The sequence below is a fragment of the Anoplophora glabripennis genome, unplaced genomic scaffold (assembly GCF_000390285.2).
Source record: "Anoplophora glabripennis isolate ALB-LARVAE unplaced genomic scaffold, Agla_2.0 scaffold317, whole genome shotgun sequence".
In the NCBI taxonomy this organism is placed as follows: Eukaryota; Metazoa; Arthropoda; class Insecta; order Coleoptera; family Cerambycidae; genus Anoplophora; species Anoplophora glabripennis.
This window is the reverse complement of record NW_019416468.1, coordinates 225,251-251,891: the sequence shown is the minus strand read 5'-3', so window position 1 is coordinate 251,891 and position 26,641 is coordinate 225,251. Positions and strand designations below refer to the sequence as shown.

Here is a 26,641-nt window from a genome sequence, read left to right as displayed (position 1 = left end):
CACGAATCTGTGTAATTCTCGGGGAAGGAGAAAGTAATTTTGTCCCGAAGGACATTAAAAGAATCGAAAAGGATCTGAATGCGGCAGTAATATTTAATTGAATGTCTGAGTTATTATTTCCATGTACATTGAGATTTCGTGCAAATCTAAGTATAACAATTATGGAAAAAATATATGTCAGGTTTTCCATCAATTTCTTTTACAGCGAATTGAACTGTGCCTTTTTTCCATCCTTTAAAACCTTGTAACTCTCTTATAGCTAGAGCTCGGGACTCGATCGGATGATCATAGCCATCGCGTCGGCCTTTTCCTACAGCGCACCGCACGAAACCGGTAATTACAGCAGTTATTGGCTTTGCGTTTGCTTCGTGTATACGTGTTTTAATATTCTAATAATTTCAAACGCGTCAAGGGTAAAAAACGACATTTCGCTGATAAAGTACGCAAATTTATTTATTTTTATTTATACCTACCTGTCTATTTGTTTAGGACGAACACGCCTATGACTAGCCGACGAAAACCCCGTGCTCTACTATTAGCCTATTGCATAGGAATATTTTTCTTATCTAAACGAATATTATCGATGTTAAAACTCTGTGACACATTTCTTATTCCCTGTATACGAAAATCGATAATTATAAAACAAAATATTTAACGAGAGCATTGAAATGCCATAGTAATTGCCTTGATTAGCTTTATTCATTCTCGTCAACGGTCAGTGAGTGGCAGTTTAAATATTTAAGACAATTAAATCCACAAATATGTTAAGAAGAGTGATGACGTAGTTAATGTGTCTATTTAATTTAGAGACTCTCAAAACAATCTGAATGTCCGAGAAAATCCTAATTGCGGACTACTTGCGAATATCTGTCTTTAATTAATAAACGTTTATCAATTTTTTTGGACCACATAAAAGCATGGTAAAACCTAAGTAAAAGAGTTGAAGTATCCATTAATTTCCGATCAGCTTTTATTTATTTATCGTATTTAAAATTTTTACATTTTTAGATAAAAACTTGCTTAGTCTCGTTACAATTATTTGAAAACTGTCCGATTCACAAACCATCTATGCAATAAATGAATTTAAAAATTGCACGAACTACACAGTTTTGGAGTCACACAGTCCCTGTGCGAATGTAAACCTCCCCTAAACTCATCGATATGCCCAACAGTTGCACCCTTAGGGTGTCTGGAAATTGTAATACATATGCAACAAAGACAAAGGGCATATCATTCTTTCAAGGCTTAAATTCTCAAGTCAGTAAATAATCTTCTATAACGGATTGGTATAAATAATGATAATCATAAATTAGGTGATAGATAACCTGTCATAATGAATAGAATAAACATATTTTGTAACGCATTGTTGTACACCTTAGGTATTGCAACATTTTTGAAGTAAAAATACGTTTTCCGTCTGTGTCAATAAGAGAAAAAAATAGTGGATAGAAAAATCGTCTCTGTAATCCATCCAATAAATGTTGCACATAAATAATTACATAAAGAACACATCGATTGAAAATATACAAAAAAGAAAACGATCTTTGCTGACCATATCCTCAGGAAATGACATAACATTTTGTTTCACTTTCCTGAACCAATTTTTTTGTTTTAAATCCCATTCATGTTAAACGTTGAATAAAAAAAGTTTTAGTTCCAAAATATTTACAGATTGCCTTAAAATTTGACACATTTATTTGGACTGTTATGGCGTATTATTTGCTAAAGCTTTAGACAAATCGATATACTGGGTGACAGTTTTCTCCGGTTACCTCTCCCTTTTAGCGGTCTAAACTTTTACAGTGGTCTATGATGAGAATCCTAAAGAAACACGACAATAACGACATTACCTCATTACATCTTGTTTTCATCGTCTACTGAACTCAAAGTTGTTTTAAATCCGTGACACTACTACGCGAACCGAAACGTACAGACCTGCAAATAATGCCATTTTTCTCAAGAATGAGTTTCTGTAGGCGATTTGTCCAAGAGACAATATTTTTTTTTAAATAAAACAACCTTTTCAGTTGTTTTATTTTTAACAGCTTTGAAGGCATGCTAGTCAAAAACTAAAAAGTTTTTATTTAACTTATTTTTCGTAGATCGTATTTATTTATCGTCGTGAATATGCAGTCAAACGTTGTCGGTGAAATTTGCGGACACCCTGTATACTGTCAACAAAGTCACCCTTCTAAATATTTTTCGAAACGCACGATTCGAATGATTTTTTTATGTATGTACATGTAGAACCAATTAAAATGAAACAGTTGGCAATCTATGGCAATAGATAGTCATTTTAGGGAATTTTTATTAAAAATATGGCTACGTACTCTTAAACTGTTTCATTTAAAACTCTTATATCTCACTTTTCATCAATTTATAATGCATAATTTTCTTTGTAATTCTCTTAATTTTTTTAACGTTTTTGTTCCAGTTTCAGACTCTAGAAGACAATAAAAATGCCTGATGAAGAAAACTTATCTTATTGAGTCTGCGCATAGGCTTAAAATTGTGAAAATATTAGGTCCGTCAACTATAATACCAATCGTAACTAGCAAGATCAGAAATGGGATAATTTTTCATATTCAGGCATTTCAAAGCCCAGATTTTTTAGCTTTTTTGAATTAAAACATTTTTAGTTAATGTAGGAAAAGTTCTACACACTGTATGTGTGTAAATTTGATAAAATTACACACACAAACATTTATAGATGTAAATTAACTTTCATATATTATGTATTGTAATATTGTGAACAATCTCCTTTTCTCAGTGTAAAATATGTCTGGTTAGGCAACAATTATTACAGAATCAAATGATTTTTTTATGTACATGCAGAACCAATTAAAATGAAACAGTTGGCAATCTATGGCAAAGTCACTTTAGGGAATTTTTATTAAAAATATGGCTACGTAGTCTTAAACTGCATCATTTAAAACTCTTATAAGTATCTCACTTTTCATCAATTTATGATGCATAATTTTCTTTTTAATTGTCTTAAATGTTTTAACGTTTTTGATTCAGTTTCAAATTCTAGAAGGCAATGAAAACGCCTGATGATGAAAACTTAGCTTATCGAGTCTGCGCATAGGCTTAAAATTGTGAGAATATTAGGTCCGTCAACTATAATACCTATCATAACTAGCAAGATCAGAAATGGGATAATTTTTCATATTGTGGCATTTCAAAGCCTTTTTTAAATTAAAAAATTTTTAGTTAAAGTAGGAAAAATGCTACACACTGTATGTGTGTAAATTTGATAAATTACACACACAAACATTTGTTTTAATAATTTTTAATTTTTCCGACATGAAGGAAATAAAATTACTCTCCCAAGCAAAATTGCCGCTCATTATAGCAGAAATACAACTTTTATTTTGTTAACATTTCTACTTATATAATCTCAATCCCAACAAACATATTTTGACACGAGCATTTTTTTTTTAATAAAATTAAGTATAATATTTTTGTTTGTTTGAGACGAATTATTTCCCGGAATTCAGAACGCGTTTTCTCAAAAATTGGAAAACGTTGGAACTAGGAAGCGAAACGAACGAGGGAGATTTCGAGAAAACGAATCTCGATCCGTTTCTTTTAAATATTTGGTCGAGGAGGTGCGTAGTTAATTGGTCTAGCAACTGATATAAATACTAGAGCAAATGCGTCTAGGATGTCACACGTATTTACGCTTCAAAGGTGTTCGGTTGTGAGTGGTGAGTGACACCAGGCTGATGTAACTCGTGAGGGATTTTCTTGTGTATCTTCCGGACGAATATTTTGATCTTGAAAAGGTGCGCGAATAAATTGAACGTTGAATTGAACGATAACATAGGATAAACAGTAGTGTTACAAATCATTAATTGAAAAATATCCTCGTTTATTTATAGTGGAAATGGTGAGTCAAAATGTATGCAGTAGGTTTTTGACTTCTAGTAAAATTTTTGATAGTGATATAAGTACAGAAGGTTCTTTGACATTTTAGGGAAATCGTCGGTAGTCGTCCGAGGACGACTTTTTTCACGTTACGTTAAATTTTCAATATTTATAAATACTTTTGTGTGAGGATGGTTTATGTTTATTTACATTTAGTAATATTAAATATTATTTGTTTCGTTCCAAATAAAACACGTTACAAAATAATATTACTAAGTAAATTTTATGGCCTTCGTTATTTTTTCAATGAATTCTTACTTCGCAAAATTAATTAAAAAAATATTTATGTATGTATTACAATCCATGTTTAGATAAGGCTGTAAATATAGTGATAGAGTAAATATTGTTTTATATTGTGGGTTATAATTTACTTTATTTTTATAAAGTTTCAACCCTTAATAATAAAAATATAAAATTAATAGCTTCTTTGACCTTCAAATATTTTTAAAACGCATATACAGGGTGTCTCATAATTAGCTGCCAACCCTGAACAGGCCGATTCTATGATCAAAACTAAGTAAAAAAGTTCATATGAACATGGGTCCGGAAATTGCTATGACCAAAGTGGGATTAATTCAAGAGCGATTTTCTCAGAAACCGTTAAAGATAACGATTTGAAACAAGAGTACCTTTTTAACGTAAAACAGTTCGGGAAAACGGAATTTTCTGTCCAATTTGTTAAAAAGTCAAAGATGAAAAAGTTACACACGCAAAGTACCAAGGGCCCCCCCGTACCCACCCCAATGGACCTTGTGGAAATAAATGGATTAGTCCATCAAATTGCTCATCAAAATTTAGCTGTGTATACCAAATTTCATTCATTTATCACAACGCGATTGAGAGATATTGCAAAAAAATGATTTCCATTCCTCCCTCTTCAATGGGTCCCTGTGCCCTTAGGAAGCATTTCCGGACCCATGTTCATATGAACTTTTTTACTTAGTTTTGATCATAGAATCGGCCTGTTCAGGGTTGGCAGCTAATTATGAGACACCCTGTATTATAGATAGAAATCTTTTCAATAGTTTATGGTATTATAAATAATTTATAGCAATATTTCAACTCTTAAAAAACTACCCCTAATAACAAAATATAAATAAAATCTAAACTTTTGCACTCTTGAATATTTTTCGTACCTTTTTTATTTTTAAAGTTCTTTTCAAAAATATGTTATTTTTTTGAAATTAAAAAAAAAATCAATCAAAACGTAATATGCATTCTAAACCGCTTAAACTGGTATAGTATATTGTTAGAACATAAAAAATGTAAATTGTAGAAGGATCACCTTTAATTTTAAATCTCGTGAAAAATTAATCAATTTTTGTACCGATTTTTTTACCGAAAAAGCGAATTAACAGTTTTATTTTGATCATAACTATGTTAAATGCTTCCAATTTAGTATCTGGCGGACATGAAATTATCTTCAACCAGCCGTATCTCAGCACCTATTGCACCTACATAAACGAAAAAACTCAATATTTTTCTTTTTCTATAAGCTTCATTTTCTTCGTGATGTATTTTTTTCATAAAATGTCTATTTTCCGAGTTATTGGAGAAAAACTACTGAAAATGTCATTTTTTTATTAAAAAATTACATTTTCAATCACCAATAACTCGAATTGATTTCTTTATCGATTCCTGGGGTTATTTTCAATATTTTATTTTTCATCCCCTGTCACCTCTTTGGCACTATATAACTTTTGTTGCCAGTTGGCTGAGACAGAGATTTAAAGTTAATGCAAATACAGTTTTTGAACATTCTAGTAAGATTGAGATTTGACATGCCAAAAGCAATATCTGCCACTTCCTTATAAACTATCTACAATCCACATTATTTTCGAATATTAATTTTTTTTATTTATTTGTTTTGTTTCATTTTATTTTTTTCATACTGTTCTATACTATATTATTACTATGGTTTTCTATTTGGGAAATTTGTTATTTGTTACTGTTCTGATGAAAATAAAGAAAACACTTCTTATAAATGTTGATTAATACAATTTAATCGAAGCTATTGGTTTACCTATTAGAAAAAAGTAACTGTTGAACGAAATAATTGAAAAACACATTACACCTACTATTTTTATGTTTTGGTGTACTTTTCATTTTTGTAAAAATGTTATAGATCATAGTCAAAGAATCACCCCGTATATCTTGAATATCTAACCAGTAATTAATAAGCAAATAAAAATAAAATACCAGGTAATTATATGCTACTTATACAAGAAAATTTATAAAATTAATAAAGAAATTGGTCCAAGAAATTATTGTTTATCACAATCCGCTATATTTGTGGCACTTTTTTACACGTTACAATAAATTGGCCAATTTATTGGTCAACTTTAAGGCCACCAACTTTTAGGATAAAAATCGATCATGATACCAGCAAAACATAAGTAATAATAAACTATAATTCACGCTGTACTAATATAATAACTGCAAAATAAATATGCGATCTATTTGTTAAATATCTAAAATGAAAACAAATTACAAGTTACTAGACTGTAATTGACACAACTAAATACAAATTAATAGTAACTAAATTCCCAAAATTTGACAGAAAATAGAACCAAACTGATATACTTCCTTAAAGACAATAAAGAAGGATATCCGAAAATGTAAAAACTAACTATGCCTTTCATAAGAAGAAAAAGATGACATCGTCAATTAGAAAAATTTTGGATAACACCGCTCAATGTAGGATGTTAATTTATGTCATAGTATCTACTTTAGAATTAAAAATTTTTGTTGTTTATAGCTTTAAAGTTGTGTATTTAAAATAGAAAAAATAAAGTTTAAAAAAGAAGTTATGTCATACAAGATTCCATTTTTTTTGGGTCGTTGGTTTATTTAGAAATCACCCTGTCCCTGTACTATCTTTGAAAAAAATACCTAAAAATGTGGACCTAGACCTACAATAACATCATTCTCAAGAAATTATTCATCATACAAACCTTTAATTAAACATATATCAAATTACTTACATAGTTTCCGTATCATATTAAAATATTTCCACGCCTTTTCAATTCCCAATAATTAAGTCACGCGCCTTTATCTCAAAACAATTCGAAATTCCTCGACCCAAGACGTTTCCGTGACAAAATAGCACGAGTCGACACGTTCGGCACCCCGTAATACGTTGGCCTAGCAAGTTGCAAGCTGTCTGGAGATTTCCAGGAAGCAGTGAAATAACTAAACGTGTAAAACTATACTCCAAATGACGCAACACTGTCGAGATTTTCATTCATAACCGGGCGGTCTCTTCGTAGGAGGGTACAGACAGCCTTGGTCGGGACGATCGCGAGAAAACTGTTCTCGTTTCACATGTTTTCTTTTTAGTCTCAAGGCTTTGGATAGTTAAAACATTAAGTACAGACGATGGTGATGTTATGGCCATTTGATATTTTATCGTAAGTTATTAGTGTTATATGGACAATAATGCGCCGACTGGACCATGGGCATTATTACCCTATAACACCCGTGGTGCCTTCAACGTTTAACACCCTACTAATATGACATTTAATCTAGGCGTTATCTCTCATTTAATGTATTTCACAACACCCTGTATCTTAGAAACGAAACCCTGTTGGTCTGGATTTAGTTTTTTTTTTTCAAAATCAATTTTCTTGTATTCTATCAAAGTTATCAAATATTATTTATGGGATTAATTTTTAACGTCTTAAAGAAATACTTTTATTTTTGCATGTCGAATTTATAGAGGAAATTTATAGTGGACCGGGTGCATTATTATCCTATAACACCCGTGATGCCTTCAGCATTTAATGCCCTACTAACATGACATTTGTTTGGCATTTAATCTGTATTGACGTTAATGTTATTCATGCTATTATCAAACAAATTTATTCCCGTGGTAAATTTTTTTAAATTCGTATTAAGGCGTTTCTCTGCCGTTGCTAGTAAAAATTGGAAAAGTTTTTAATTTTACGTAGATTTGAGTTATGTCGGAGTAACGATTTTATAAAGAATTATTTATAATTTTTCGGAAATGTCAACACCCTGTATATTGAAAACTAAACCCTGCCGATCGGTATTTAGTTTTTCTTCAAAATAAATTTTCATGTCTATCAAAGTCGGCCGCGTTCAGATCAAATGACCCTTTACTAAATATTAGTGATAGTGGACTGTTATATCGGTGCTGTATGATCTGATATGTTAAATAAATTATTTTTTAGGGTCTTAAAAAATACTTTTATTCTTGTCAAGATATAGAAGGTTGAATTTTCAAAAATTGCTCAGCATAGCGGAAAATTTATAGTGGACCGAGGGCATTATTATCCTATAACACCCGTGATACCTTCAACGTTGAATGCCCTAGTGTTAAGACATTTGCTTGTGTTGTATTATTTGGATTATTATCAAATAGATTCAATCCTATGGTAAAGTTTTTAAATGCTTATGAAGGCGTTACAAATATTTATAACTATTATTCTTGCCATGATCTGGCAAATCGAATTTTCAAAAATAGCTCCGCCGAGGGCAAAATTTATAGTCTTGTATTTTTATCGAGCAGCTTTGCACCGAGTTTATAAAAAAAAAAAACGAGGCATTCCAAATCAGACGAGCGTGCCGTTCGGTACAAAAACGTAAAAGAACCAAAGGTGCTGTTTACAAAATGTACAAGTTTTTCAAAAAGTGTAAGAGCGAGTTCCCACCCTGATAACTAGCCCGCAATTTTGCAACACATCCCTCCCATCACCGACTGTCGAGCAAGTTGAGGTAAAACGACTGATTGCCACTTCGATTGCGGCTCTCGCGACATACAGAGTGTTTGAAATAGTGTCGGATCTCGTCGCGGTGCCGTCCCAGCACTCCGTTACCTAATTGTGATAGTCCGAGCTTATCTTTCGGGGTTAGTGATAGCCTGTGGTTAAGAGCCGCCGTCTCCAGTTGCTATAAATGGTGAGTTTATCATATGTTTGTAAATTATTTAATTACGGGTGAGAATTTGATAAAAAAAAAGGATATCTGAGCGCGAGCCAAAGTTATCGTACGGCCGAAGTCCCAAAAGATAAGCGGCGTGCGTTTGCTTTTCTTTCTCGACGTCTTTTTTCAAACCGGGTCAATACTTTTACCATTTCTAGTTAATCTTCCGGAAAATTCAAAATCAGATCAAGTCGCAATATATTTTGTAATAATTTACATGACCAACATTATGTATGCATGATTAAAAAAATATACTTAATGCAAAACGTATATCGTGACTGTGGTATCGTCAGTAAATCTTTCAAATGAATATCAAGCTGTTAGAAACTGCCAATATTCTTCTGATGTTTCATTCATAACTTCGGGAGCGCCCCAAGGGTCGCACTTAGGCCCTTTGTTATTTAACATACAGGATGTTTCTTAAGTAGAGGACAAAAATCCAGGGGCGTATTCTGTGGCCAAAAATAAGGGATTTTTGTTATATAAATTCGGGTCTTTGGACACCCATTTTCCAGCTACAGCGTGTCAGAAATTAAAAAAAAATCAGTTTTTAATTTTTAATTTCTAAACCGCTCGAGATAATTTAACCAAATTCGGTGTGTGTATTCAGTATGACAGTAGATACAGTGTAGGAAAGTACCGATGGTCTATCAGAAGTTACGTGAGAGCGATAAAGTAAGCCATAGAAATCTATGTGATAGACAAGGATGGCTCTCACGTAGCTTCTGATAGACCATCGGTACTTTTCTACACTATATGAAACAAAAAATTACCAGCTTTAGAAACTTACCAGTGACGGAGGTGTGGGTACCATTGATCATTATTTGCCAGGATTTGGAGTTTGATGATTTGGAAATCTTTCCATATAAATTCGCCCAGCCTCAGTACCATTTCCATCTACAAGGCCATAAATGTAAACCATATTGGCCATTTCAGCATGAGCATAAGCATAAACCATTGTTAAAACTTAATCTTTTTAAAAAATAAGCTTAATTTGACAATGCACAATATTAAATAAGATGGCGGCTTCTTCTTATTATTGTTTAAATAATTTAAGTAACTGTAAAAATGAACTTGATCAAATAAGTCAATTTTGTTGTTAATTGGTTTGGAATACAAAAAAGTGTAAAGAAACAAAAAGTGAAGATAATACAATGGCGTATATGATGACCTATTTTAATTGTAATGTTATAAAGGTTTTTTTTTTGGCAAATAATGATCGATGATACCCACATCTTCGCCACTGGTAAGTTTCTAAAGCTGATAATTTTTTGTTTCATAGCTACTGTCATATTAAATATGCACACCGAATTTGGTTAAATTATTTCAAGCGGTTTAGAAATTAAAAATTAAAAACTGATTTTTTTCTTAAATTTTTGACACGCTCTAGCTAGACAGTGGCTGTCCTATGACCCCACATTTGTATAACAAAAAACCCTTATTTTTGACCTCTACTTAAGGAATACCCTGTATATGTTAATAATGTAACTAGATGTTTGAAGTTTTTTTAATGTTGTTTGCTGACAATCTTGAAGTTGTTAATTGTTAAAGTTAAAGCTGCTGTTAATACTCGTGCTGCTGAGTTAATGCAAACAGATTTAAATACTTTATAAAAAATTTAAATCACCATATAACATTTGGTAGAAACAACAATTAAACTGTAACGCGCTTTTCGCTGGTATACCATAATTTACAAAAGGTAACACAACCAGGGTATTACTTTTGACAGTTCAATCGTAACATTTATTATATTTTTCCAAAAGTTTACAAAACCCTTGATTTCTTATGCTGAAACAGAGTTGCGTTTATTAATAAATAAAATTTAATAAACTTTCATTACTAAATTAATCAAAAATACCATTTGATGGGCTGTAATGCAATGATTAGTGAATATGATGACATTTCAACAAAAATCCGTCAATTTCCGGTACTTATCTTCGGACCACCCTGTACATCAACTATTTTACTATCGGGAATTCTCACGCCTGACAAAGTTTGAACAGAGCTGATACGTACAAGCGCGGCGCCAAAAAAATTGTAAGAATTTCGAAAAAATACCTAGAACTAAGTACTTATCTTATCTATTTTTCTTTTCAAACAACGTGCTAACAAGTGAATTTCTCGGTTCCCAGTCGTGCATGTGTATTCGGAAGAACTACCAGACAAAGGTATGTGACGGAAATCTTTTTCAGTTAGGTACCATTTTCCTATAATACAAACTTCAAGTTCCATTGCGTATATGTTTTATTTATTATTAAATCTTTTGTATTTATTCATTGAACAAAACTTATTTTGCTACCATTTCGATTCTTGATTTTGGTTAATGATTTTTTATACATAGAATTTAAACAGCAATCTTCTATTGGCGCCACAGTATTTAATTTACACATAAAATAAATTCCAAATATGACTTATGATAAGAATAGGCTCAGTAAACGATAAAGTACTAATCCCGATTTGTTTCATTCAAAATTTTTGTTAAAATGAAATCCTCGATAAAGATCTACCTTTTGCCAAGTTTTTTTAGTTCGAAATTATTTAAAAATTCACATAATCTAAATTCAGAGATTCTTGACATTAAATTTACGTTGAATATTAATTCTACCACTCATACTACATTGTTTGAAGATAATATGCCGGTTCTAAAAGTTTGGAAAGTACCTAGTTACAAATCCCCAAACATACCTAACTATTAAGAATCAACAGAAATATATTTCACCAAGTCCGTAGTTAGGAGTAAATATTACGATTGGCCACAGATTTTGAAGAGGTTGATTGGTTGATTATTGCACTAGATACTGCCAGTTTTTTTCATATAAATATAATTTTTGGGAAAGTCCGTCTAAATTAAGTAATTTATTTTATCAATATTCATATGCTTCCCTGGAATTTCCAAAGCCACCGCTTAATATTAAGCAATTAATGTAATCCGATAGATTATCTCAACCATCTTTTGAAAACCGCATAGATTTAATTTGACAAAAATCGCGATATAGTTAAAGCAAATCGATTTACTAAAAAGTAATACGTTTCATGAAAAATGGACTAGTATTTTTTCATTTTTTAAGAGTTTAAATTCAGCAAAAGTATTGTTTTCGTTTTAGACAGTGGCGTAAAACATATTTTTGTGGAAGAAATTTATAATAATAGTGCTACTTTTTTTAACATATGTTCTATTATTAGTTATCGTGTTTTGACTCTACTGTGAATGAATAAATTCATTTTTTTTCTAAAAAATCTTATCAAATGAAGGCAAATAAGTCTGTCTGAAACTAAAGCTTTTAGCCGAAGTTCCATCTGTCTACATTAAACATTTAAATATTTAAATAAATACATTTTTTTGAGCACTCTGTAAGCTAAACATTTCTCGGCCCATTTAGGGCACCTTTTCATATTTTTTTCTTTATTTTTTCGATATTTAGCCTCCTGTGAAAAAATAAAAAAAAATGAGCCTAATGCATCATTCAAGTGTTATTTTTATAAAAATAGTTTTGCCGAACCAAAAAATTTCACTCTGAAAAAAGCAGACAAATAGAAAGTCCAAAAACGCACTCTTAATATTGCACACTTTAAAAATGTCGTTAACATTCGAAAATCCACTGTTTTCGTCTTCTGAACTTTTTTTGACTTTTCGTTTTAACAGCTTCGACAGTTTAAATCTATCAAACTATTGAGACAATATACTTTTTCTTATATTGAGGAATTAGGTTCCGCAAGTTTGGCACGTGAAAATCGGGACGCCTTGTATTGTGCAAATTTTGGGAGCATACATTAGACTTGTTCTAATAACTTAAAAAACGTAAAAATGATAGGTCGATGTCTATTTGTCCCAACGTTACAAACCTATGAATTCCACGAAAGATTTGTAAACCAAATAAAAACTTATCTTACTGTTAGTCAATCAATAAAACTTATCGGTGGTTGTATTGTGTGTCCACCTATTTAGCTCGACCACAATCCTCTAGATTCTTATCTCTCTGGAGAAACATAAAGATTCAGTGTATGCACTGCACAAGTATTAAACAATAAAGAACTGTTACTGAAATGTATTCTACGAGAGCAAAATAAGGAAATTTCATTAATTATACATTTATTAAGTCAGATATATTTTTATCTGAATTGTGAATTGAAATATGTCTCCGTCTGTTTACTCTTCATACGTAACTTCTGAACAAAAAAAGATCAACATACCATTTTATATTTTTTATTCCTAGAATTAAATCTATTTCATGCTCCAAAAATTTACCACAATGATACGGAATACCTGCTATAACTTTATTTGGTGAGCTAACAACGAAAAATGTTGTAAAAAAATTAAAAAATATGTATTATTTTTATTTATTTCATCGGCGTTTTAAGACTGTCCCGTACGTCATACAAATCGGAACACTAGGCAAAAAATACCTAAGTGAATTGAGGATGAATCACCATGGCGTAATAAAAATTCCCGGAATCCTCAACCGGCACCATACCGTCTCATCCTCAGATTAACCACAATCAACCGGCTTTAATAGCGGCTAATAATTGCCCGTTACCGAGAAACGCTCACCTCATCAAAAAAAAATCCCTCGGCAACTAACTGCCAAACGATGCACGTGTCGAGTCCGAAAACTGCGATTGTGGAGGAATGGGGTCGCTTTTGCAACCGCTCGCTTTGATTTGCGACAGTTGGCAGTTACATTTGGACTAGGGGCTTAATTAATTACGAAAAGATGCGCCTCCGGTTGACAGGTATATGTAAGGTGGCCATTGCCAGCAGACGCCCGCCGTCTTCAATATAAAATAACTAGAAGTGCTTGTAAATCTCGAAATTTCGCTGCTTGTAAATTTCGCGGTACAGTCTAAATATACAAGGACGATTTTATAATCTCGGAGAGATATATGGCGTCGCGACGGGAAAAATTTCTGTGGTCGAAATTTTAACTTCGGAAAAATTGTAGCGTACATTATTCGTATTTGAATTGAACTTCGCTAGATCTTTTTTAAATAATTCTGAACGTGGTTATAATAAAAGCGTGTGTTACATAACGTGACTCATCTTATATTCATGTAAAAGTTATTCGATTTTTAATTTTAATAACTAGCATTTCTAGTTCTGAATATACTTTATTATATCCGGACATTTCTAAAAATAGGTGTAACTGTTCAATCTAGTACCTACTTTTTCAATATGTAGTTGCTGGGATGTATCACGTGAGGCATTTGAATATTTATCAAAAAACTTTACCTTCTTGAGCAAGTTTTTACGTTAATGCTAGCCTTGGCCCTAACTTTCACATTTTTTTCTGTATTTTATGTGATTTTTATGTCCAAAAATAATTTATACCGACAATGTATTCGATAGGTTTTTGTACAGGGTGTCCCGAATTGTACGCGTCGAACTTCAACGACTTTGAAATAAGAAAAAATTAAAACACAAATTTAAATATTTTCTAAATTTTTTGACGCAGATTCTGTTGCTAAGAACCTCGGCATTTCGACGCCACTGAATATTTTAGAAATCGGACAAGTGTATTTAATTCCCGGTGGTGTTTCTAAAAAAAAAGGTATCTCCCATTTTATTCGAAAAACAAGTCGTAATTGACAAAACTATTACCATCGAAAAATCATAAGACAAACGTTTTATGGTTTTTAAAAATCTATTACAATAAAGAAAAATTAAGTACTTATATTTGATCAGTCAAAGGTCATCATGACGAAACAAAGTTGCTTTGTCTTTAATGGAACTCCCCTGTATATTAAATCCATACTTCAATTCTTCTCGAAATTCTAAATAAAATTCATATAGCACACCATGTACCTAACCTTAACCGTTTTCGAGATATCGAACTTTGAGAACCATTTTCTTATAAATTAAGGGTACAAAAATATTTTAGTCCATTAAGTTTATAGTCCATCAAGTTACAATTGAAAGTTTCTAGCTCCATAACAACGCTGCGTCGTTCTTTTGTCTAATAGTGATTATCTTGACAACGCATGTCAAAAATACATATCTCGACAACGGTTAATTTAAGTACATGTGCTATATGAAATTTGTTTAGAATTTCAAGGCGAATTGAAATATGTAATAATACACAGGGTGTTCCATTAAAGAAAAAGCAACTTTGTTTCTTCATGACTTTTGACTAATCCTGTATACCTACTTAATTTTTCTTTATTATAATAAATTTTTAAAAATCTTAAAACATTTGTGTATTATGTTTTTTCGATAGCTGTCTTACTTTAGGACATAATCGACCGTTTCCCATACATATCAGCAACCCTGTATACAGGGTGTTTCAGAAAAATCTCCCATAAATACAGGGGGTAATAGTACGACAAAAAAATAAGAATTCTTTGTCTTATGAACTATATGTCTATCTACTCGTGTTTTCGAGATACAAAGCGACAAAATTAATTTTTTTAAATAGAATTTTTACGAAATTTTCCAAACGGTGCGAAATATTTTTATGAAATTTGGTATTCTGGTGTTTTTAAGGATGCCAAATACGCTGGTCTAATTATTTTTTATATATTTCATAGAGGGCGCTAGTTATGCTACATTCCTATTACATTTTAAGTTCTAATTTTTTTAAGGTTAGGTTTTTTACCATTCGGACTCCAATTTCTAACGTACAATTTTATTTTCTAAAAATAATGTACTATTGTTAGAACTTCCTAATGTGGACGGTTTTCGAGAAAAAAAGCTTTTAATTGAACTCTTACAATATTACGGTGTATAAAATAAATGACTTTTCTCAAAGTAGGCTTATGTCAAAAGTTATTGATCTCTTAAACAATGCATACATTCTTAGTAATATTTTAAACTCTAATTAACTTTATATCAAAATTTTAATGGATGACTATAATTAGTCATTACTAACTACAGTCACTAACAATCACTAAAATTTTAATATATTAATTAGAGTTTAAAATATTACTAATAATGTATGCGTTGTTTATGAGACATTCATCAATAAGTTTTGACATAAGCCTACTTTGAGAAAAGTCACTTATTTTATACACCGTAATATTGTAAGAGTTTAATTAAGTCTTTTTTCTCGAAAACCGTCCACATTAGAAAGTTCTAACAAGAGTACATTATTTTTAGAAAATAAAATTGAACATCAGAAATTGGAGCCCGAATGGTAAAAAAACTAACCTTAAAAAAATTAGAACTTAAAATGTAATACGAATGTAGTATAACTAGCGCCCTCTATAAAATATACAAAAAATAATTAGACCAGAGTATTTGGCGTCCTTAAAAACCCCGGAATACCAAATTTCGCACCGTTTGGATATTTTCGTAAAAATTCTATTCGTAAAAAAATGTATTTTGTCGCTCTGTATTTCAAAAACAAGAGGAGATAGACATATAGGTCATAAGACAAAACATTCTTATTTTTTGTCGTACTATCTATCACCCCCTATATTTGCGGGAGGTCTTTCTGAAACACCCTGTACATCAATTAAGGCATTTTATTGCCGATTAACGATTTTGAAAAAGCATCTTACGACGTTTATATCCGACCGCCAAGCACGCAAACATTAACAACTCCAAAATTCGAGTCTCTCATTTCTTTATTTTTAGACGAAATAAATTTAGCTCCATTACAACAATTAGTGACTATTCAAGGGAATGACCCGATCCGGCGAATTATTATTCGAGCAACACCCGAAATTAACACCTCCTCGTCACGCAGCGCGGATTATTGAAACGCAAATTGTGAAATACTACACATCGTACGGCGACGAGCGATTACGCAATGAGTCAATGAATTTCATGAATGAACTTTCTTAGCGCGGTTATCTGCGGTTTCCTACGGCCAGAGCAAATTTATTTATCGAACGCACATATTTGCACAAGCGACTAAAAAAAAAAATGTTCGTCTGGGTGGTTGCTGTCTCGTGGCGTGGTTTTAGCACGGGCGATGAGAACGATTTTTTGAAATTAAGTTTTAAAAATCATTAAAAATATAATAAATACCAAAGAAATTCATGATTCGTGACATCGTGACGTATCCTCCATATCGGTTTTATATACACAGTGTAAATAATTCACTATCTAGATGCAGAGTTTTAAGTTTAAAGAAAATAAATGTATTTTTTTTAATTATACCTTTTTTTCTCTGTGTTAATATTCAAATATCTGTTTTGATTCAATTTTTAAAACACTGTTTGCAAAAGCAATGCTTAGAGTGCAGAAATAAGTTATATAATACAGGGTGTACATAAATAAGTGCGAAAAAATCAGGGGAGGGTGCTAAAAAAGTGGTTTTTAATTTTTTTCTGAAATACCAAAAAAGTGACAGAAATGAAATTAAGTAGACGTTTTCTACTATCGAGAAGAGACTCAGTAAATAATTTGTTGATTTTCCCCTATGATTGTAAGGGGTAGAAAAAGCCACCCCTAAGACTTGTTTCGTACGTAACTTTTTTTCTTATTAATATCTTGCCATTTAAAAATTCATTTCAGATTGCCTGATTCATTCTAAACAAAAATGGTTTCTTGTAATTTTTCCATAAAATTAACGATTTCTGAGGAAAATATTTATTTAAAACTAATTACATGGCATAAGATTGGCAAAAGGTAGAAATTTTATCGAACTGTAATTTATCTAGTAGGCGACAATCACGTTGACATTTTGTAGTGGCAACTTAATAATTGTTGTAATTATTAATTAATTTTATTAAATATGCGAAGAAACAAACATTCAACATTTAATATAATTTCTATTAGTTTTTAATAATTTATAATAGTTTGTTTTTCATTTCTGTCACTTTTTTGGTATTTCAGAAAAAAAATTCTGGCACCCCCTTTAAGCGCTTGTATCTTCACAGGAGATGTTCAAATTAAATTTTTTTTATATGAAAGACCCACCTTATTTTTCGACATGGAATCACCCCCCGTTATTTTTGGCACTTACTTATTCATTTACATTCTGTATATCACGGTTGAATTTCTGGTTGTACTTTATCGAAAGTGATTAAGTGATTTTATGATTATCTGTTACAAAAAAGAAAGAATAAAAGATAGTTTCTCTGAAGATTTGCAACTTGCAACATTATTAACAATTCAGTAATTCCATAGCCTCCTGCAATTTTATTAACATTTTTTGAGAAAATCAGTTTTTTTTTAATTAAAAATCGAGTTACATAAAACCCCTATATCTCAAATTTCATCGATTTCTAACGCAGATTTTTTATTTTTATTTTGTAAAGCATTGCATTTTTTAAGTGTTCTAGTTTAAATATCTAGAAGACATTGGAAAGGTCTTAATACGAAAACTACCAAATAATAGAATCTACGTGAAAATTTTGAGTCCTGTCTACAATTAAGAAAATAATTTATTTGCAGACACTGTAATTTGCAAATCGTGATCAACAGGATCAATAATTGGTTCTAAAGGAATTTTCAAAGCCTCCTTAATTTTTAAACTGAAACTTCATACAAAATTGTTTTGTATAAGTTAAGTAAAATTTGGTATATATAGAAGTGATGATAAATAAGATCAAGAAGCCTTATTTCATGGAAAAAAATCGTTAAAATAATTTTTTCAAAAATCGCCTGGCCTTGGATTATCATAAGATTAGTAATTGATCTAGAAGGCCATATATAACCAAAATTTCGTTCGAATTGTACATACCAAAAAATTTTAGAGGGGTATTCTGATTCTTCTTCAGTTTGATGAGAAATATGGAAACATTTTTTAAAATAAAAAATGACATAAATCGCAATGTTGTACAATGTATAGATTGTTGTAATAGCACTGAGGTAATATCAAAATAATTTATGAAATAGTAACAATAATTATTATTATCTACGAATGGAATGAAATATTATTTGTCACCGTCAATTATTGTCTGAGATTTAAGATAAATCATATTTCTTCATTAAATTTTAATACGCGTCTCTCAAAAATCACGCATTGGCCAAGTAGTTTAGTTACGCCCTGTACAAGAAACAATTTCATCTTCATTTTAAAATGCATTTGCGATAAGGTGTTTTTAATATCATTCGAAATATCCAACTGGAATATGAAATTCGATAAAATCATAAAAATGACATCAATTTGGTGTCTTTAAATATATTTTTTTAAGTATGAATATCAAGAACGCTCTTAAGAGACTCCTGACCTACGTTTATCCGCCGGTTATCTGCAGTGGTGTGATATTTGCTTTATTAATAGTCATCAAATTACTTTCTTCCAACCAGATAAGCAGTTACATATAAGGCCAGAAGAGAACGTTATGAATATATACAGGGTGGCCACTTTTAAGTAGCTTGAACAGGAATTAAAAAAACTTGACACATTAAAATTGTAAAAAAATATTTTGACCTTTTTAACATTTTGTCGGTATTTTAAAAAGATATCGTTGGATCAACCAGTCCGCCAGATTCATAGTTTCAATATTATCTATTTTTAATAATTTTTACCTTTTTTCAACCAGCTTCTAAGAAAAAAATTCAACCCGCTTTCAAATGCCGACATTTGAAATAAAGAATCAAATCACCATTTTCGATTGGCATATCGTAGTTTATGAAACGAAATGATTCATATTCCTTTTAGGCAAAAAGACGTGCCAAATAAGCGAAGGTATTATGTAACGGACAGGTGTGTTGATTTTTTGCGCCGCTTCAATGTCAAAGATATTGCTTTTGATATTTCCGTCTAATTCGTAGCCTTGAATGGCGTATTCCTTAGATCTCCAGGTTAATTAGGTGACTTCACGTCTGCCCGCGACTTTTGCGGAAATTTTTCGCTGCCGCCAGGGGCGTATAAAATGGTGGCGCAAGATGGACTTGTCTCCTACGCCTTTTCCTACGAATTTAAAATTCTTTTACCTAAAAGCAATATTTAAATTCCCGCTAGATAATTTGGAATTATTCATTCTTTTTTTCATAGTTTTTCAAACATATCAGCAGTGTAGTGCCCTGTATGTGCAACAAATGAATACTTTTTTTGAAATTCCCGCCCTACAAAACAACTACTGACATCTTCACCATCAGTAGTAAAACGTTTTTCGAAACATTGCTCTTTTCAAGTTTTGATCTAAGGAATCTCCCATGAGCTATATCTCATTTAATGAAACATACCTTACATTTAAAATTAAAATATTCTAATCTCAGTCTTGATACAATGCATTTTTTTTCAAATTACTTATCTAATAGAAGTCGAAAAATAATTATTGATAATAATTTTTTATATGTAAGTAATATTGGTAGAGGTGTTCCACAAGACAGTGTGTTAGGCCCATTATTATTATCCATTTATACAGCAGATTTATTCCTCTGTGTTATTCTATTTTGCGTCAATACGCCAATGACTGTCAACTATTTTTTCTCGTTTCTCCAATAAAACCATCAATTTTAACGGTTGAAAATGTTAATACAAATTTAGTCGTTTCTTTTTCATCTTTTAACCATGATTTATTTTTGTACGAAAGTCAGTTAAATCTTTTTGGTAAGGATAGTAATAAAATAAGGTTCGGTTATGGGGTTAAATCAATCAAGACGGCTGTTTCATATACAGAGTGTTTATAAGTACTTGTACAAACTTTAAAGAGCGATCTTTAACTAATTTGAAGATAAAAAGTTCATATGAACATGGGTCCTCAACAGCATAGTTCTTGAGATACAAGGCGTCAAACAAAATTTTTTGTTTGGTATTTTGATTATATTTTTGTTCAATAACATGTCAATTTGACGAAATTCGGGAAACTGCGAGTATTGATGGTGAGGAACTCAAATATTTACTTAGTTTTTTGTTTAATGTTAGACAGCGCCACATGCGGTGTTGTACCTGGATTTAAATAACCATAAGTTTTTTGTGTCGCTCTGTATGTCATTTTTGACTAGACATACTTATTTTGTCTTCAATTTTACGGATAAAAGGCACTCTATGTATTTGTCGCTGAAAGCAGCCGTTTTGGAAAAAAAAACGGGTTTAAAGTTAAAGTTGCGTTAGAAATTGGAAGTTGAATCATTAAGAATTTTTGAAAAACAAGTGAAAAAGAGTCATGTGCTATGTTACACTATCACTTTACCAATTACTATTACCAAATTACTGAAAATTAGGAAAAAATATAAATTAACAAAAACAAAAATACAGGGTGACTCACAAACGGTGACCAAAAATGAAACCTCGTATTCTTTGGTGAATTTTAAGGGGAATCTTCCCTATAAAGTTTTTATCTACGGGGTGTTAAACTTAAAAAAATATTTTTGATTTTTTTTAAATAATTTAAAAACTAGGAAGTGAAATAATTTGAAATTGGGCACATGTATTTATGTAAACGTTCAAAAGGTATTTTCCGAAAATTTATATGCTCAAGTGGCGGAGATACAGGGTATCGGTGGTATATTTTTCTAAATAAAATAGTACGCTACTGTTTTACGGTAACAACCATGATTCGTCATTCAATTTTCTACAAATTACTACTCTTTTATGTTTTTCGAAAAAAGCCTTATTTTCGAGTAAAACTTAAATAAACGAACAGAAAACACACTTCGATATTCGAATAAAATTCAGTTTATAATTACATAGTAGGCTGCGGTAGCAACTTTGACATTCTGCGCAGTTAGAACAAAGAATAAATAGTGATTTTCGTCAGATTCAAGCAACAATAAATTTCGAACAAATTACATTTTCGTTACTAAAAAGATGTCGCGCCTGTGTTCGTGCAAATGGAGGTATTTTTGAGCATTTACTTAAATAAAATCATTAAAATGATGACTAATGTTATTAATTTCTTTATTCGAATAAATAAATGATTATAGTGTTTGTCATAAGATTAAAGTAAAAGTGTTTTCAGTTCGTTTTCTATAATCAAAATACCAACAAAATTTTTTTCCACGCCTGTGTATTAAGAACCAAACCGTTGCGGGCCCATGTTCATATGAACTTTTTATCTTAAAATTAGTCAAGTATTCACGCTTTTAAGTTTGTACAATTACTTAATAAACACCCTATATAATAAGCTTCCCGTTAAAATTTAAAATTCTCCATCTATTTACCCTTCCAAAGAACAATTCAAAACCTTTCTGTATTCTAAAAGAAATGTTTTTTAATACTTACAAGTTTATAATTTACTCTTTTTATAAGGATTATTAATATTAATATTTATTGCGATGATACTGTGAAAGAACGGCTACGCTGAACTTCCCCATCTCTGGCATAATTCTACTTGAATTATAATGTTAACGCGAATTAAAGCATTTTATTATTTTTTTATCAGAAAGTTTGATTGGAAACGCTCTATGCCACTCTATAATTTATTTCCTAACTCGAAACACATCTCATCAACATCGTGAGCATCACCTGGGTGTAAAATTAATACTGAACAATCACCCTTTGTTCCAGATGATCCTATCAGTATTACTAATTGCCCTTAGCCTGCGGCTGGCCCAGAGTTCGAGACTGAGAAACGACATGAATAACGACCTAAGCCCAGTGCTCAGCGGCAGCCGCTTCAAGCTCATAGATTGGGTACAAATCAAAGAACCACCAGTGCCGTTGGTCACCGAAAAAGTGGGGGCGCACGTGGAACTAGAGTGCCAGGCGATGGGCTCTCCACCACCAACCATCCAGTGGTACAAGAGGAACATGAGGATAACCGAGGTAAGGACAGAAATGTTTTAAAATACATTCTATGGATAATAATAATGTGCCGCCCCCTCTTCCACACAAGTTCACAGCTTGCAATTAGAGTGAGGGGTTGCAGATTAGAGTAGTTTAGTGTCTTTGTATTCAATTAAATCCTGATTTTGACATTTTTGCACTAAGCCTACTACGGATATTATCGTAATTGTAGATTTGCTCATATCGAACGTTAATTTTCAGAATGAAATGATGGAGGTCAACACCATCAAGCCAAGCGACGCACTGGCGATGATGTCTTCGCGGTTAGTGATAAACTACCTGTTACCAAGGCACCAGGACATATACAGATGTGTCGCAGAAGCCGGCGCCCAGGTATCCACCAGCGTTACCAAGCTCATAGTCAGCGACAAGGAAGGCAGAGAAATGAACTTCACTCAACTCATCAACGCCAAAATCCTCGGAGCCCACCACATGCCCAGAGTAACGTTCTGGGCATCCACCCTCATGGACACCATCGGTAAGCGTAGTTAAAAGTTTAACAAAGTTTTTTAATAACTTGAGTCTTATGAACTCTTATATTTACTGGTGTTTTGGTCTTAAACGAGTAATAAGCTCTGTACAAAAAGTGTATGTGGATGAAAAGTGTTTAATCTACATCTATTATCAAGCAAATTAAGTAAGAATTTTCTAATAATTTAATTTTGTTGTTTAACTCATATATCCATGTCACCGTAAACACTTTGTAGAACATGAGGGACATTCATTTACATATGGAACTACTTCTGGTGTGTCACAGGGGTCTGATTTGGGACCGTTTCTGTTTCTCACCTTCATCAATGATATTACTAGTGTTATTAACTGTCACAAATTGTTTAAAATCTATAGTGAGTTAAATTCCATATAAGACTATACAATATTGGAAAATAATGTTACATCAATTGTAAAATGGTGCATAAAAAATCACTTATAAGTTATTATCTCAAGACGAATTATTTCACTCCTGATTGTTAGATTATATGAAATGAGAGCATCTAATTGTTTCAATTTAAAAAACTGTAGCAGATTTTTTAATTCAGTGAATCAGCTCTCAAGATCTTCAGATTATGATCTACATAGCAAAAGAACTTAGCTTCAAAGTGCAATTGAAAAATTATTTTTGGCTTGCAGGTAACGAAGTTAACCTCCCATGCAAGTCTGTCGGAAACCCAAAGCCCACCCTGCTCTGGATCGACCCCAACGGCAGGGTCATCGAAACCGACGACAGGTTCACAATACTACCGGACGGCGAACTCAGAATAAAGTCGATCATTTGGGCGGACATGGGGATCTACACGTGCGTCGTGAAGAATTCCGTTGGAGACGACACCGTCGAAACGTTTTTGTACCCAATGAAGGTATGTAAAATGTCGCACTGTTTGGTTCACATTTTCTAATTGACGTTTGGAACCTTAGAATATTGATAATTTTTTTTGTTGCAGGCATCAGATTAACCACTGAACGAAGGGGAATATTCCGCTCGAATCCAAATCTAGTCAAATTTTCTTAACCATTCCAAGTCCCAAGGCGGAGTGCAACTTGGATATTTTTATAAATTAATTTATGACTATCTAGTATTTATAATTTAGGTATTAATTGTATAATAATTTATGTACTTATTTATATTAATGTGTAAAATATGACTTTTTAACGAGTGTTAATGCAAACATTCTCCATACAACTCGAGCCGTTTTATTTCACCATCCCATTTATGTCGTTATTAAAAAAAATAAATAAAAATTTGAGCGATATCTGAAAAAAATTCCATCACTTACCTTTAAATGCAGAAATTCAGGTTCTCGATCATACCTCGAGGAAAAGGAGGAAGGGAAGGGAAAAGGTTTGCTTTTCTATACAAAATTCGTTCACCATATCCTTGATTACATCGACCTATTAAAAACCAAAAATTAAAAAATCGATTTCAACATTACAATCAAAAACAAAAAGAACGTTACCTTAAAAAGGCAAAAAGGGTATTTGAGCAGTGACTTTTACACTGCGTATATAAAAATACTCTTTCCAATTCAAAACAAAATTCGAGGATTTATAAAGATTTGAAACAGTTATACAGCATGATTTGTAAACGAACCAACACTAGGCAAGTTCCTTGATTTAGGAATCATGTAACGTTAAAAGTTAAGAAAAAATATTAGTTCTTTCCAAATAACTTTGCAATCTTTTTTTATTTAAGTATTTTTGCTACACTGACAAGAGAAATTTAAATAAAACAACTTTAGCCACAAGGATCGGTCAAGGGGTTGATTTTATAATTTTTTTTCTTAATCAGAGATATCTTGCATTGATAAAGTAGATAATTCTTTGCGACCACACAATAATCGTTCGAACACATCTCACATTAACGTTTTGAAAAACTTTTCTTTATTCAAAACTTTTGTCGTGAAATTGTCTCTATAGTTATGTACTTTCATTTGATAATGCTTCTAATTCTACACAAACTTCTTCTAACGACATCTGTAAGTAGCATCACAGAAATCAGAAATCAAAAGGTAAGTCATTAAGCTATACCTTTCCTGCAGATCCCAGATCTGGAGAATATGGTGTGTTTGGAAGCAATTGGTAGCCCAAGTCATGCTGTTTTGCCATCAAAACCATCTAGCTGTGACCCAGTGCATTGTTTTCATGAAACAGCAGTTTCTTCTTTGCCATATGAGGCCTTTCTTCTTGATTTCATCCTCCAATCGGTTCAATAATGCTGTGTATTCTTCTTCTTCTTCTTCCTTTCCTAGTGGTTGGTGCTGATAAGTCCCATGGCACCGCGGCCTAATAGTCCTATTGTGCATCTCACTACTAGTCCTATTCAGCAAGTAGTTTTGTCCTTTTAACAAAGTCCAAAAGCTTCCTTGCTGACACTTCTCTCAGTTCCTTGGGTTCCAAATAGAGTCTCTCCAGGAACATTATTCTACTACGTGTAAGTTTTATCCGCCGGGTCACATCCTCGGCAGACCGGACTGTCTACAAGCTTTAGCTTATGTAGATGTTTCCTAAAGTAACAGTGTCCCGTTATGAGTCCCGTCACTGTCCTGAGCCGGATTTTATTCAAGCTCAGTAAATCGTTTGCTTTTTTCTTCAAAGGAGTGCTGTGTAATAGTCGCTATTGATTGTTTTTCCAGGTAGTCCATGAATATTGTGCCATGAACATCCAAAAAAATACTCACCGGAACCTTTCTGGCCGACTGTTGCTTTTGGTCGCTTTGGACAGCTTTTTGCTGCTGCTTTCCAACTGACTGCTGATTTGATTCTGGAGTGTAATGGAGGATCCAAGTTTCATCCATTGTCATAAACCAACACAAAAAATATTGTTTATTTCGCCTAAACAGCTCCAAATAGTGCTCCGAGTCATCAACGTGTTCTTTCTGTTAAACTATGAGCAAAAGTAGCCCCCATTTGGAAAACTGTTTTTTTCATGCCAAAAGTTTGTGCAAAATCTTTAGGATGTTGCCTATCTCCTGCAACTTCAATTTATAGTTATCCAATGCAATTTTGAGGGTTTTTTTGTTTTCTGATGTTGACACCTCATTTGGACGTCCCGAGCGTTCAGCATGATCAGTGTCCGTAAGGCTTCGTTAAAACTCGGCAAACCACTGACAAATGGTTGTTAATGAGCAGATTCCTTATAACACTTTTCAAGTCATCGCTAAGCTTGGATGGTATTTTTGCCCATCAAAAAATAGTGCTTAAAAATAGTGTCACTAAACTTCAATATCTTGATAAGGAATGGTCAAAATGTCGCAAAACCTTGACAAGTTTCTTTTCAAGGTTACTACAGTCTTTTCGAAGTCAGTTGAACATGTAAGAAAATGTCTGGCAATAAAATTTAATGACTCATAGGCGTTCCTAAAAAATTTTTCTGCTAAAGGTAAAAAATTATAATAATTTGTATATAATGTGTAGAAAATTTCTATTATGTTCATTTGGCCAACAACATATTTTAATTATTTATGTCCTCAATTTTATTATATTGATGGTAAATTTCGTTTTGTTCCCTTTCATGAGGTCTCCAAAATGCCATGTAATAATATTATTTCTCCCTTTCGCAATTGTAATATGAATGACTAATAGAAGGTGCCTATAATAAATTAAAATTACCTGAATCACACCAAATTCCGCATTGCTGCACTGTACTGCTG

General features: G+C 32.1%; 1 protein-coding gene across 2 annotated transcripts; it reads left to right on the top strand.

Annotated features, from left to right (window-relative positions):
* Positions 1-3,679: 3,679 nt before the first annotated feature.
* On the top strand, positions 3,680-24,161 carry LOC108906998 (neural/ectodermal development factor IMP-L2). Of its 2 annotated transcripts, none has more exons than XM_018710453.1 (5): positions 3,680-3,892; positions 22,218-22,475; positions 22,698-22,974; positions 23,625-23,851; positions 23,936-24,161. In XM_018710453.1, exons 1-5 carry the CDS (start codon positions 3,890-3,892, stop codon positions 23,945-23,947), a joined length of 777 nt encoding a protein of 258 aa, XP_018565969.1. In that variant the 5' UTR covers positions 3,680-3,889; the 3' UTR covers positions 23,948-24,161. The 2 variants fall into 2 exon arrangements, with proteins under 2 accessions (XP_018565969.1, XP_018565968.1); XM_018710452.1 differs by lacking the exon at positions 3,680-3,892 and adding an exon at positions 8,702-8,850.
* The last annotated feature ends 2,480 nt before the right edge of the window (positions 24,162-26,641 follow it).

Excerpts from the sequence above, each read along its gene's own strand:
- LOC108906998 (XM_018710453.1), top strand. Across the intron at positions 22,476-22,697 it reads GGAACATGAGGATAACCGAG|AATGAAATGATGGAGGTCAA; the intron begins GTAAGGACAGAA and ends GTTAATTTTCAG. Across the intron at positions 22,975-23,624 it reads CACCCTCATGGACACCATCG|GTAACGAAGTTAACCTCCCA; the intron begins GTAAGCGTAGTT and ends TTTGGCTTGCAG.